The sequence below is a fragment of the Tupaia chinensis genome, unplaced genomic scaffold (genome assembly GCF_000334495.1).
Source record: "Tupaia chinensis unplaced genomic scaffold, TupChi_1.0 Scaffold000272_1, whole genome shotgun sequence".
Taxonomy (NCBI): domain Eukaryota; kingdom Metazoa; phylum Chordata; class Mammalia; order Scandentia; family Tupaiidae; genus Tupaia; species Tupaia belangeri.
This window is the reverse complement of record NW_006159754.1, coordinates 1,441,825-1,454,647: the sequence shown is the minus strand read 5'-3', so window position 1 is coordinate 1,454,647 and position 12,823 is coordinate 1,441,825. Positions and strand designations below refer to the sequence as shown.

The 12,823-nt window shown below is 36.1% G+C and overlaps 1 protein-coding gene across 1 annotated transcript in view; it reads right to left on the bottom strand.

Moving 5' to 3' along the window:
- The window catches only part of TSC22D2 (TSC22 domain family member 2), a gene marked incomplete in the record, with an annotated part of 57,282 nt that overhangs the window by 43,273 nt on the left and 1,186 nt on the right, over nt 1-12,823 (bottom strand). Inside the window, 1 exon segment of the mRNA XM_014588283.2 lies at nt 11,841-12,799. Within this exon segment, the coding sequence (XP_014443769.1) occupies nt 11,841-12,799 (959 nt within the window).

The following is a 12,823-nucleotide window of genomic DNA, read 5'->3' as shown; positions in this document are numbered from 1 at the left end:
CTGTCTCTCTCTGGCAAATGCACACACCCTATAGCAAAAACCTATGGGGAAAAAAAAGAGTAAACCTGGAAGTTATTCTGCAAGTCTGGAATTAAAAATTCATTAAAGGGTATTAACAAAATACTTATAAGGATGACAGTCTTTAAAAATACTTCAGATCCCCTGACAAGAATTTCAGATCCCTTGACTTCAGAAATATAAATACTTAATTTGAATCAAATTATATACTACATAATTGTTTTGAGTCACACGACTTTAGTTATGAAGTTCTAGCATTTTCACAGCATAATGAGGAAATCTTTCTTATAAGTCAAATGTAAAAGTGAAAAAATAATGTATCTGCAGTTAATAGTAAATCTTGGGAGAGTAAAAAGGACTTATGAAATAAAATAAATGGACCAAAAGTCTTTAAAACCTGTTAAGATACACTGAGGTAGCAATTCACAATCACTTTTACAAAAAAAAAAAAAAAAGAAGAAGAAGAAGAAGAAGAAGCCATTTGAGTTTAATCTCTATACAACAGAAAAATTTAAATAGTTTAGAATTTTAAAATAAAAAATTTAGACAGTGATATTAAAAATATGAATACTTTTTGTTTTGGAATACTACAACTGGGATGTTATCTATAAACTGAAGAGTTTTTAGAAATGGCAACAATTAATCTCAAAACCCTGAATAACAGGCATAGAGATTAAGAGTCAAATCTGTAAAATTTAGCTGATCAAGAACTTCAGAGCAACAACAGCCATTTGTAAATATTGGAGGATATGATCACTGCACTTCTATTTTAGAATGGAATAAAATTGAGGAGATTCAGAACCTAAGGAAAATGTCTTTTTGTTATTGTTAATCTGTTTGCTATAGAGTTCATATGCTTGCCAGAAAGAGAGAGGGTAAGTGAGAAATCACGCACTAGAAGGAATGTCCATGCTGCAATTCCTTCTCATTCATTCTCTCGGGATTTTGGGTATGCAAACACTTCCAGTTGGAGTGATTTTTCAAGCCACACAATCTAGGACTCCAACGCATAGTCAGCCATGTTGGATCCAGTTACCTTAACCAGCACACTAACCTATCAGGCCCCGAAAACACTATTGATAGAATCATTTCAAGGCTATAGACTAAGAAATACAAAGGCATCAAGAGGCAACTGAAAATTTAAAATTATAAAGAAATACTAAATTTTATCCAGCTTTGATCTCCTAGTCTCTTCTGCCCAACAAAAAGGATTTAAAAACCAATTTTCTAACAACGTATTTGTAGCCAATATAATCTACCATTCTAAATATAGAGCCAACGAACCAATTCTTTGGAAGATTGAAGTGCTGTTTATATTGAAATTTATTTCAGTCATCCAAATATAATGTTTTACTCCTTGTAGACCTTTAGAACTATTGAACAAAACAGATTTTTTCACTGACTTTATATAGCAAATAGTCTGTCATTTAATATCTAAGTGTATGAAAGTAGTACATCAAAGTGACTCAAAGTATGTGACCCATTATCTATCTGCTTTAGCAAGACACTATCTTTTCTATAGGGAGTTATAACTATACCAGAGAGGAAACACATATATTCACACTTCAAAACTAAGTTAAAAAAAAAAAAACGTCAAAGAGGAAATGCTGAGATACCTGAGCCCTGACTTCAGCAAATACATTTTTCTCTTAATCTATGTAAAGACTCAATTTCAAAGATCTCTAAATAAAAACGACTGAAATACAATAAGCAGAACAAGGGCCATTTTCAACCTTATTATCTAGGAATTTCAAATGATTAAAAATATTTTTTAGGTAAACAGTTAACAATACAAAAAATCAGTGGCTATGGTAGCTTTTTTTCCTTCCATTTTACTGTCCACCAAGTAATAAAACTTCTAACACTGGGAATATCTAAAGAGCACTGGCTTTGGAGTTGAGAGTCTGAGTCCATGAGTCAACTCTTTGAAAATGCTCAGTAGCTATGTGACTCAAACTCTCAGAGCCTGAGTTTCCTTAATCTTTCAAAAAAAAAGGGGGAAGAAAATACCTCTTTTTGGGTCGGTGAAATGATCAAATGAAATATGTATACACCGGGCCAGACATGATTACATTTGGTTTGTGTTCAGTAGAAGGTTATTATGCTATATAAAAATCAATTTTTAGTAGAGCATCTTAGTATATATCAAGTATTTAGTCATCATCAAAGTAACACTGAGGCAAACAGAATACTTAATGACAAAGAAAATACTTAAATTTAAGAACTAGGTGTACTAAACCATTTAGTACATTCCATTGGTTAAAAAGTCTGATTTGGAGGGGGACTCAGATCCCTCAGGTATTCCCTGAACATAATTGTCACAAAATTTTACTTTAAAATACTGTATCACTGAAAAGGGTACCAAAATAAAACAGCAACCATAAACATACCATAAAAAACTGAATTTCCTACCAAGATATTTAAGCTCTTCATTCTGGTTTCTCTCAAATTAATCACATCATTTTCAAATATGACAAAGTCTCATTCTTCTTTATCATTATACAATCTGCTTTCTCTCTGTTTGGAAACCATTCCCTTCTCTTATCAGTGACCTAATCTGAATGACCCTTTTGAGATTCAGCTCTAGAGTTGGCCTCAGAAGAATGCATGGTTATAAATGGATTGCTTGCTTCTGAGGATAGAAATGGGAAGTTACAGGACAAGTGGCAAACTGGCTTTCAATTTATACTCTTTTGTATAGTCTGAAATTTGAATACTGTATAAATGCATTATCTCTGCAGAGAGTAATTTTTAAACAGGAACTAACTTCTGCCTCCATACACCTCAATCTGATTTGATGTACCATACTGTTCTCATTAGCACCTTACATTTACTCTGGCATGACCTATGATATATATCAAAGTATATATCTGATAATCATTTTCATACAGCCTGACATCTTGAAGGGCAGGACAGTCTCATTTCTGTATCCCAGTCCTTACCACTCAGAGAACGCACACAAAAAAGTTAAATGACAGACATACTATTATTTTATTATAAATGCTTTCTTGGGCATTCAACAAACTTACTGAGTATTGTCACAAATAGTCCAAACATAGGAAAGGGATTTGACCTGAGGAAGGTTTAAGTTGGCAGCTGTCTCATGAAGTTCATCTGAATGGATTGGCTCATATACATAGGGGTGAAAGGAACCTTAAAATGTGAGCAAGTTTCTGAGGCCCCCAGGTGGTATGGTCATTAAGGTGCTGGACTCCTACATGGTCAACCATGGTTTGAGTCCCGGGACCTTGCAGCTTGTTTTCTCACTCTCTCCTCCCTTTCTCTAGTCAAATTGAAAATAATAACAATAAATAAAATTAAATAAATTTTAAAAATGTGAGCAAGTTTCAAAATCTAATTTTACCATGAGAAAAAACAAGTTAAATGGCTTGGCCAAAGAAACCTGCTAAGTGGTGGGAGAGTCAAAGATTAGAATAGAAATTGCTATACTTCTTACTACATCATGACTTCTCTGACCTAAAACAATGTCTCCTTTTCTCTGATGACATACATAACTTACACTTTCATATAAAAATCAAAAACTGTTGGTATAATTTGTAGCATGTCAAGGATTGAAAGCACTGAAATACTCACATTTTTGTGATGAATGCTTGGATACATGTTACGAATTGTTCAAATTACCTGCAAATCTCATTTAACCCTTTCAAACTACTCCAGTGTAAGTATTTTCTCCATTTTTCACATGGGAAAATAAGAGAGTTTAGAAGGTTAAGCAATCAGCTCAAGGTTGATTGTCTCAAATATGCACCACAGCTGGAGTTCTACCCAGGTATACCTGACTCCACTATCTATCTGTAATGGTCACTAGCATGACATGGTTTTGTTGTTGTTGGTTTTTTTTTTTTTTTTTTTTTGGGGGGTTTTTGCTATAAAGGGGCTGGCCTCGCGCCAGACAGACAGAGAGAGACAGAGACACAGAAAGCGGGAAATCACCCCCCGGGGGATTAGCCACTCTGCAAGCCCTTCTCCTCCATTCTCCTCTTGGGGCACGCAAACACATGCGCCCAGTGTGAGTTTAAGACACCAGGTCTGGAACTCGAACCACAGTTGACTACATGGGAGTCCACTGACATAGCCATTACTCCAACTGCTGGTCCCAGCATAACATGCTAATATATAATTAAAATGTTTTTAATTTTATTTGCTCAAAATAGCCAATCCCAATGGCTAGGTAGACCATACACCAAGCAATGACTTGCTCTTGTTTAACATACAAAATCACTTAATAAAACTGAATTCTAGTTCTATTTTAGAAACCAGTAGGCTTTACTGGGAATCTCTTATTCACAGATTAAACAATTTACTTGTGTAATAATAGTGAGTAGCCTGAAATATTAAAAATAAACACTACCATTATTTATAATTTATATATTAACCATAAAGTTTGTTTTTATACAGCAATACTCTTCAGCCACATTTTAGTGAAATCTTATGGGAAAGATGATTTTAAATAATTTAGACTTATTAGTCCTGTCTACTCTGATAGTGGATGTATGTCCTAGGCGAACATCAATAAAATTATTAACTCATATATCTACAAAATTTTCAATTTACCATCATATAACTTAAGGAATGAGTGCTCATTCTATTTTAAAAATGTTAGCTTGGGTATCAAACAAATACTAAAACTAAATACTTAAATCTGATTTGGGGCTTTAAATCTGTGAGAGTTAGGGAGTCTAGAGGAAGCACAGATAAAATTTAACTCACCTGGAGACCAGCAGTTAGTGTAATGGCTATGTCGCTGGTCTCCCATGTAGTTGACCGCGGTTCGCGTCCCGGACCTAGTGGCTTAAAACTCATGCCGGGTGCATGTGTGTCTGTGCCCAAGATCCCGAGAGGAGAATGGAGAAGGGATTGAGGCATGGCCATCCCCCTTGGGGGGTGATTTCTCGCTTTCTGTCTCTCTGTCTCTGTCTGGCAAGCGCATGCGCCCTATGGCAAAAACCTCTCAAAAAAAAATATTTAATTTACCTGACTTAAAATAAAAATTATGCACATACATTTTATAGATAAAGCAATCAATCACTATACTTTTAATATAACCAGTCAAATTAGAAGTGTATAAAGTTTATTTATTAAAATCACATGGGGGCCAACAGGTGGTGTGGTGGTTAAGGTACTGGACTCCCACATGGCCAGCAGTGGTCAACAGTTTCAACAGTGGTCTGAAACTCAGACCACTTGCTTTCTCACTTTCTCTGTCTTTCTCTGGTAAGCACACTGTTCTACAGCAAATTAAAGAATAATAAAATTAAATAAGTAATTACTGAAAAGAGTCATCATAGGAGGTATAGGAATGATGCAAATTGGTTACTGCTTCTTAATCAATGTCAGATTAACAAAATTAACAAAATTGTAGCTCAATGACACACATGAAAGAGTTCCAGGTTCACATCTGGAGAACTCCCTGAACGCACCAGTAGCACATATGCCCATGGTACTGGGCTAGCTGGTTGTGGACTGTGGCATGAGGAACCTGTTGGGTCTTTCTTACTCACAGAATAAACAACTTAAAAGAAAATTGAACAAATATTGACAAATTCAACAAATGGGTTAGAAGAGCGTAGCAGAGAACCAAGATGGAAGAAAATACAGTGAAATGATAAGAAATACAGTTGAGAAAGGAGACCACTTATTAATGGTAAGGAAGAGTTGGCAAATTTCTTCTTTGAATAATTGGGAAAAATGTCAATGATTCAGGTATGCATATTCTTTTTTTTTTTTTTTTTTTGAGAGGTTTTTGCTACAGGGCGCGTGCGCTCGCCAGACAGACAGAGACATAGAGACAGAAAGCGGTGGTGGTTAAGGTACTGGACTCCCACATGGCCAGCAGTGGTCAACAGTTTCAACAGTGGTCTGAAACTCAGACCACTTGCTTTCTCACTTTCTCTGTCTTTCTCTGGTAAGCACACTGTTCTACAGCAAATTAAAGAATAATAAAATTAAATAAGTAATTACTGAAAAGAGTCATCATAGGAGGTATAGGAATGATGCAAATTGGTTACTGCTTCTTAATCAATGTCAGATTAACAAAATTAACAAAATTGTAGCTCAATGACACACATGAAAGAGTTCCAGGTTCACATCTGGAGAACTCCCTGAACGCACCAGTAGCACATATGCCCATGGTACTGGGCTAGCTGGTTGTGGACTGTGGCATGAGGAACCTGTTGGGTCTTTCTTACTCACAGAATAAACAACTTAAAAGAAAATTGAACAAATATTGACAAATTCAACAAATGGGTTAGAAGAGCGTAGCAGAGAACCAAGATGGAAGAAAATACAGTGAAATGATAAGAAATACAGTTGAGAAAGGAGACCACTTATTAATGGTAAGGAAGAGTTGGCAAATTTCTTCTTTGAATAATTGGGAAAAATGTCAATGATTCAGGTATGCATATTCTTTTTTTTTTTTTTTGAGAGGTTTTTGCTACAGGGCGCGTGCGCTCGCCAGACAGACAGAGACATAGAGACAGAAAGCGAGAAATCACCCCCCAGGGGGGATGGTCACGCCACAATCCCTTCTCCTCCATTCTCCTCTCGGGATCTTGGGCACACATGTGAGTTTTAAGCCACTGGGTCTGGGACACGAACCGCGGTCGACTACGTGGGAATCCAGTGACATAGCCATTATGCGAACTGCTGGTTCCCAGGTATGCATATTCTTTGTGGATGCAGTAATTAGTGTTATACCATCTAAAATAGTAGCCTCAAATCACAAGTCCTCTGGCTTAGTATTAAAAAAAATCATACGCTTAAAGGCTTTATTCCAATTCAGCAGTTTTGCTGCCCATACCCCTTAAATACTGTCAACTATTAAGGTTTATTAACAAATCTGCTCTAACCATTAATAAGGAATAAGTTAGAAAACATCATTCAGGCAACATTTAACCAGACAGATTTGCTTTTGTAAAGCCTTTCCTCCTTCATACTTAAGTATTTAAAGAGTAAATACAATTAATTAACAGTATTCCTTCACAAAAGGAAATACACATTGGGCTTAAACAATTATTCAAAGAAGGAGTTTTCCCACTCTTAATCACTATTAATAAGTGGTCTTATTCTTTCTCAGCTATATTTTATATCATTCCACAGTATTTTCTTCCATCTTGGTTTTCTGCTATCACTCCATACTCTCCTAACCCCATAACTCCTGCCACTTTAAGAAAGTCAAAATACTTTTATCTTCGCCTAAAATCACTTCTCTATTAGGAAAGTGATTCATTTTGGTTTCTTTACTATCTGGTTGATGGGGATGCCCTTTATAACCAGAGGACACTGAAGAGCAAGATTGCTTCATGTCACTTCTGATGCAGAGAAACAGATTCCATTCTAAATTAGCACATTCCAGATTACAAATCCACTAGCATATTTTACTATTTCAAACTAGTGCTATCAAAATAGATTGGTATTATATTTATTTTCAGGAAATAAGAAATACCCCTACTACCAATCTTGTATAAAATGACTTCTCATAAAGATTATTTACTACAGGATTTGTGATCTCATACCTTCCTGCTCTCACCAGGGAAAAAACAAGTCTTTATTAAATAGTTACTTCGAATCTGTATTATTCATTCACATACAGGCCCTTTTATTCTTAAAAAAAATTAACCAAAATTTTTTTGGCTGATATAATTTAGATCACATAAATCTTAAAACAATATGTGTAACTACATTTTAAAAGGTCACACTTTGAGACCAGCAGGTGGCGTGGTGGTTAAGGTGCTGGACACTCCCACCTGGCCAACCACGAAATCTCGGACCCAGCGGCTTGCTTTCTCACTTTCTCTTTCTCTCTCTCTCTCTGTCTCACTCTGGTCAAATTAAAAAATAAATGAATGACTAAATAAAATTAAATAAATAATTCTTTTCTTTCTTTTTTTTTTTTTAATAAAAAAAGGGTCACACTTCTACTGATAAAGCTCTTTGTTCTGGAAATTTCAGGTACTTTGGAAAATTCCAGCTTTTTCGGAAAGTTGTGATTTCCTTCACTTAGAGCCAAGTTTATGACTAACATATATTTTAGTAATTGGTGTGGTACTCCTGATGAACCCATGAATATAAGTTCTGTACTAAACAATATCATATAGACATGTTTCATACTTTACTAACTCCTCAGTAAGAATACTCTTTCAAAGGTTTAGCAACATAAGGTATCTAATGAATGATTTATACATCAACTCTAAAGCTGGAAGAGCAAAGCTAACTCCACAATTCAACAGATAAAGAAATGGAAGTTCCCAAAAAATAAAGATTCAAGTAAGGAACATCCACTTTTAAAAACTTAAATGTAGTTAGACTCATGAAAACAGAGCTCTAAGGGCAATCAATGGGTGATAGTTTTGCCTTCTGGTATACATTTACATAATCCCCTTGCTCATATGTCAAGAAAAAGTAAACAAAACAAAACCACACACACAAAAAAACCACAACCCTCCACAAATTAAAAAAAAAAAAAAAAGCAAAAGCATAAATGTATTAAATTATATATGTAACAAATCTGTGTGTATATATATGTGTGTATATAGGTATGTACAAGAATATTTGTATTTATAGTACACACCAGTTAACATTAACTATTTATAATACTTTATCAGTAGTCATTAGCAAACTACACAAATAAAACTATTAACAAGATATAGAGATGTGTGCCACTAAAGGATCCATCCTTACAATCAGGTTTTCAACAGTCTTTTCAGTTCAGTTGACAGTTCACAATTGCAACCATTCATAAGAGTTCCTGGAATGCAGCCTACAAAGCTCACATTGGTCAGCTATCTATGGAAAGCGATCTGTAGAGTGTTCCTTTTCCAAAAGGGTCAGTAATATTTTGCACATCCCACCCCGTTTACAGTAAAGTAGTCTGCTAAGTGTGTAATGTTAAACAGATTTTGTAATGTTCACTGCAAAAGTGGTTACACATACTTTTATGAACTAAATTTTCAACTATCACAATATTATTTCAAATAAAATAAATTCAAAGAGTCTCAACAACTGACCATTTCTAATGAATATGGCTAGAAAAATATATAAACTCTGTGGTAATTAATAATGTAGGATTAATAAGTAATGATAATTGCAAACTAGCTGCATACACAACCTCTAGCCCTTTCACAGTTAGGATAATATTAAGATGTATTAATGTATTATCGGACTCTTTAACATAAATAATCTAAAAAATAAGTCAATACAGAATCTTGTATTAGCTAATGGAATGAAAATCTTAAGACAGTATTTAGTGTATTAACCTGAACCACCTCAATCTTTTTGTTGATCTCCCATTTTCCTTTCCCAAAGAAATACTAAATTTACTAAAGTGTAATTAAAAAAAGTCAACATCTTATTTACAAATATTTCCTTAGGGTCTAATTTGTCAGTCTATTTGCAAAGTTTAAATCATATTTACTCAAGACTTCTCATTCCAATTTATTTTACACTTGAATGACTACAAATAAAATTGTATGCAGATTTTAAGACAGCAACCCAATCACTAATAAAATACTTGTAGTTAGTACTATCTCCTCAAAAGTACTCAAGTAAATATATGCCTGGAAAACTCTGTTACTTAATTTCAAACATAAAACTTTAAAACACCTTCTCTTTCGCAAAAGCTTTTCATCAAAAAAAAAAAAAAAATCTACTTAATGGATTTATTCCTTCACCAGGTATGTTGGTCCAGTGACAAAATAGTCAAATCTGTAAGATTACATCTTGGAAACTAGCACGTTAAATTAAAAACCAATGAAAAGCAATAATAAAAACTAGAAATGTACACTCAGTAAATAATGTAGATTTTAAAAGACTAGGGTGAGGGAGGAAGTGCCATGTTCAAAATAAGACTGCACACACATCAAAGTTCCTGCACTGGATTAACTGTTGCAATTGATATGAACACTGATAGAGTAAATATCAGTAGTTCAAACCACTCACATGTTTGGAAATGAGATGTTCAAGATTACTACCTTTTACTATAATAAGGGGAATAAGTATTTTTTTTAACTCACAAGAGCATCTCAGAGTTTCTATTTGTCAATAAATCTCTCTGGTTTATGCCATATCATCAGATTAAAGTTCTGAGGAATGTATTTATGTATAGTGTAAACTGAAGAGAGGTATGAAGAGGTGAGAAAATGTATTCTTCATTCATATGTGTGCATGAATATGGAAGGGAGGGAAGGTCAGGAAACTATTTCTAGCAGATATATGGGGCAATGGACAGGAACAGAGGAGTAATAAGCAAAAGGTTATTTACCAACTCATCCAAAAAATTGCCTTCTGGCAGCTAGAAAAGGGAAGATGCCTGTTGACTATTATCAAAGGTAAAAAACATAAACAATCTGTATTTGGATGTGCCCCTATGTGTGAAAATGGGAACAACTATACAAGCAGAGTGATTTTTCTGAGTGGCCTGTGGAATCAGTTTCTTTATTTGTAGTCCCATCCACATAAAATTTCTCAATGACTAGCAAGCTGAGCTCACTTATGGAACACGTGGTATTCTCTAAGAGTTCTCAAGTGGAAGAAAGCCTTCCCACAAGCAAGTCACCTACAAAAAAGATGAACTCTGAATTACAAAAAAGAAAAGATGAATAAATTCCAGTGAGCATTTTTCAAACCAACAGGAGTATATAACAAAAATACAAGATTAATTAGAAATGAGAAGAAAAGAATGTGAAGAAACTCAGAAGAAACATAGAAGAAAAAGCAACATATTTCATTGTATTCTTTTTTATATCAATTATTCTAGAAATCCATAATAGCTTTGATCTTTTAACACACCTATCAATAAAATTAACCTCTTATGCAAAAACCCCAACAAATACTTGTAAAATACTTGTAATTTTCTCTGTAGTTTTAAATGTAATTTTAAAACGTTCTAATAAGTCAAGTTACCAAAATCTTATGTCAAATTTCCATGTGACGTTTCTCAAAACTACTAAACTTTGGCAAGCTAGAAGCAAACATCAATTGTTGTGAAACTGGTGTAGTAATACACACTAATTTTCACTTGAACCATTAAAAAAGCATCCCTTAAATTAAAGAGGGAGCCAATTCTCGACATTTATACTTTTACTATATAATTACTCTAACTTCAAGAACTTCAGCTTACTACTACTGTTAAATCCCTCATATCTTTCCTGTAATAAAAATGTAAAAAAATTCTAATATACTTTTTATTTAAACAAATACACTATCCAACAGAAGTTGCTGAGAAGCTTCATGACTTTCCTTTTTTATTAAAAGGCTGAAGTATAATCCTGTTTTGACACCTCACCATTATCTCTTCAGCCTTTCCAGATACACTGGAGGAAATTCCTTAAATGGATCTTTTATTCTTTCTCTTATTTCTTCCTTTATTTTCCCCTTTAACTAGAGGGTCTTTTCATTTTCCAGAATGGAAAGGTTGTATATAACTTTATTTCTTAGTTTCAAAACTCAAGCTGATAAAATGCTCTACTTTATATGCTAAAGTATGACTGATATCTAAAAAGGGTCAGTCTGTTGGGGGCATAACCTATTAGCTACCACCTTTAAACTTTAGGACTAAGCTAAAATCCATATTTTTGAATAAACAATGTTGCATCCTTAATCAGTGCTTTTAAACAATTGTGACAAGACCAATTCTTCCATTACAACTTTTACATCAGTAATCTAAGTCAACTTCACTAAAAACAAATTATATATTTAAAATGCTAAGAACCTCAAGTGGAAAAAGAAATCTTCCTAAACTGTCATTAAATTACCAAATTTGGCAAAGTACTCTTATCAAATGTTTAAAATAAAGACTGCCATACCTGTCTTCATCACCATCAACAGGAATAGCTATGCTGAATACAGAGGTGGCCAGACTGTTCATTGGTGTTAACTGAAGAGGGTTTGCCAGGGTATCTGCAACAGGAGGCTTCACAACAGGCTTATTTTCAGCAATGAGAGAAAGTGGTGGTTGAGGTAGGGGTTCTGATTTTCTTCTAGTATCGTCAACTTGCCCGACTAAAGGCTGTGTCTGAGTCTGAAACTGGCTTAGGTCAGACTGTGGTATACTTGTTGGTGCACTGTGCGTGCCTTGAGCTAAGGGCACCCCGACGTGCTGGATTATGCTGCTGCTCCTGCTGACTGGCGTATGGCTGCCCAGCTGCTGCGATTGAGCCAGAGGTGCGGGTACATTTGGCATAGTAACAGAAGTGGTAGATACACTAGGCACGCTTGGAGCGGGCACGGCTGCAGGCACGTTTGGAACTCCGGGCACCACGGCGTGAGGGCCACCAGGCACGGCTGACATCTGACCACTGCCACCCATCTGCGGTGGAGGCACGGACTGGGGCTGCCCAGCCCCGGTAGGACCTATGCACGGCGGCACCACACCTCCTACAGCAGCCTGGGGCAGTCCACCTGGCTGACAAGGCGCCGCCTGCCCGCCTTGGGTTGATCCGGGTCCCGGGGCCACGGCTTCACCGGGCTGGGAAGACGCACCCAATATCTGCGCGCCCACCGAAGGGGCATTCTGGCCAGTGCCAACGGGAAGGCTGGCCGCCGTGGCGGGGCTCGCTCCGGCGCTGGTAGACGAGGACTGCGCGGGGCTTGGCGGTTGCAAGCTGGCCACGTGCTGCTGCAGGTATTCATTCTGGCCGGCGGGCTGGACTGGCAGCAAATTCCCAGGCGGTATCTGAGGCTGGGGATAGGCGAACTGCTGGGGCTGCTGAGCTGCAGAAGCGCCGACGGCTGGGCCCGGTTGAGGGGGCAGGGACATGGCCGGCTGCGGCAGGGGTACATTCGACGG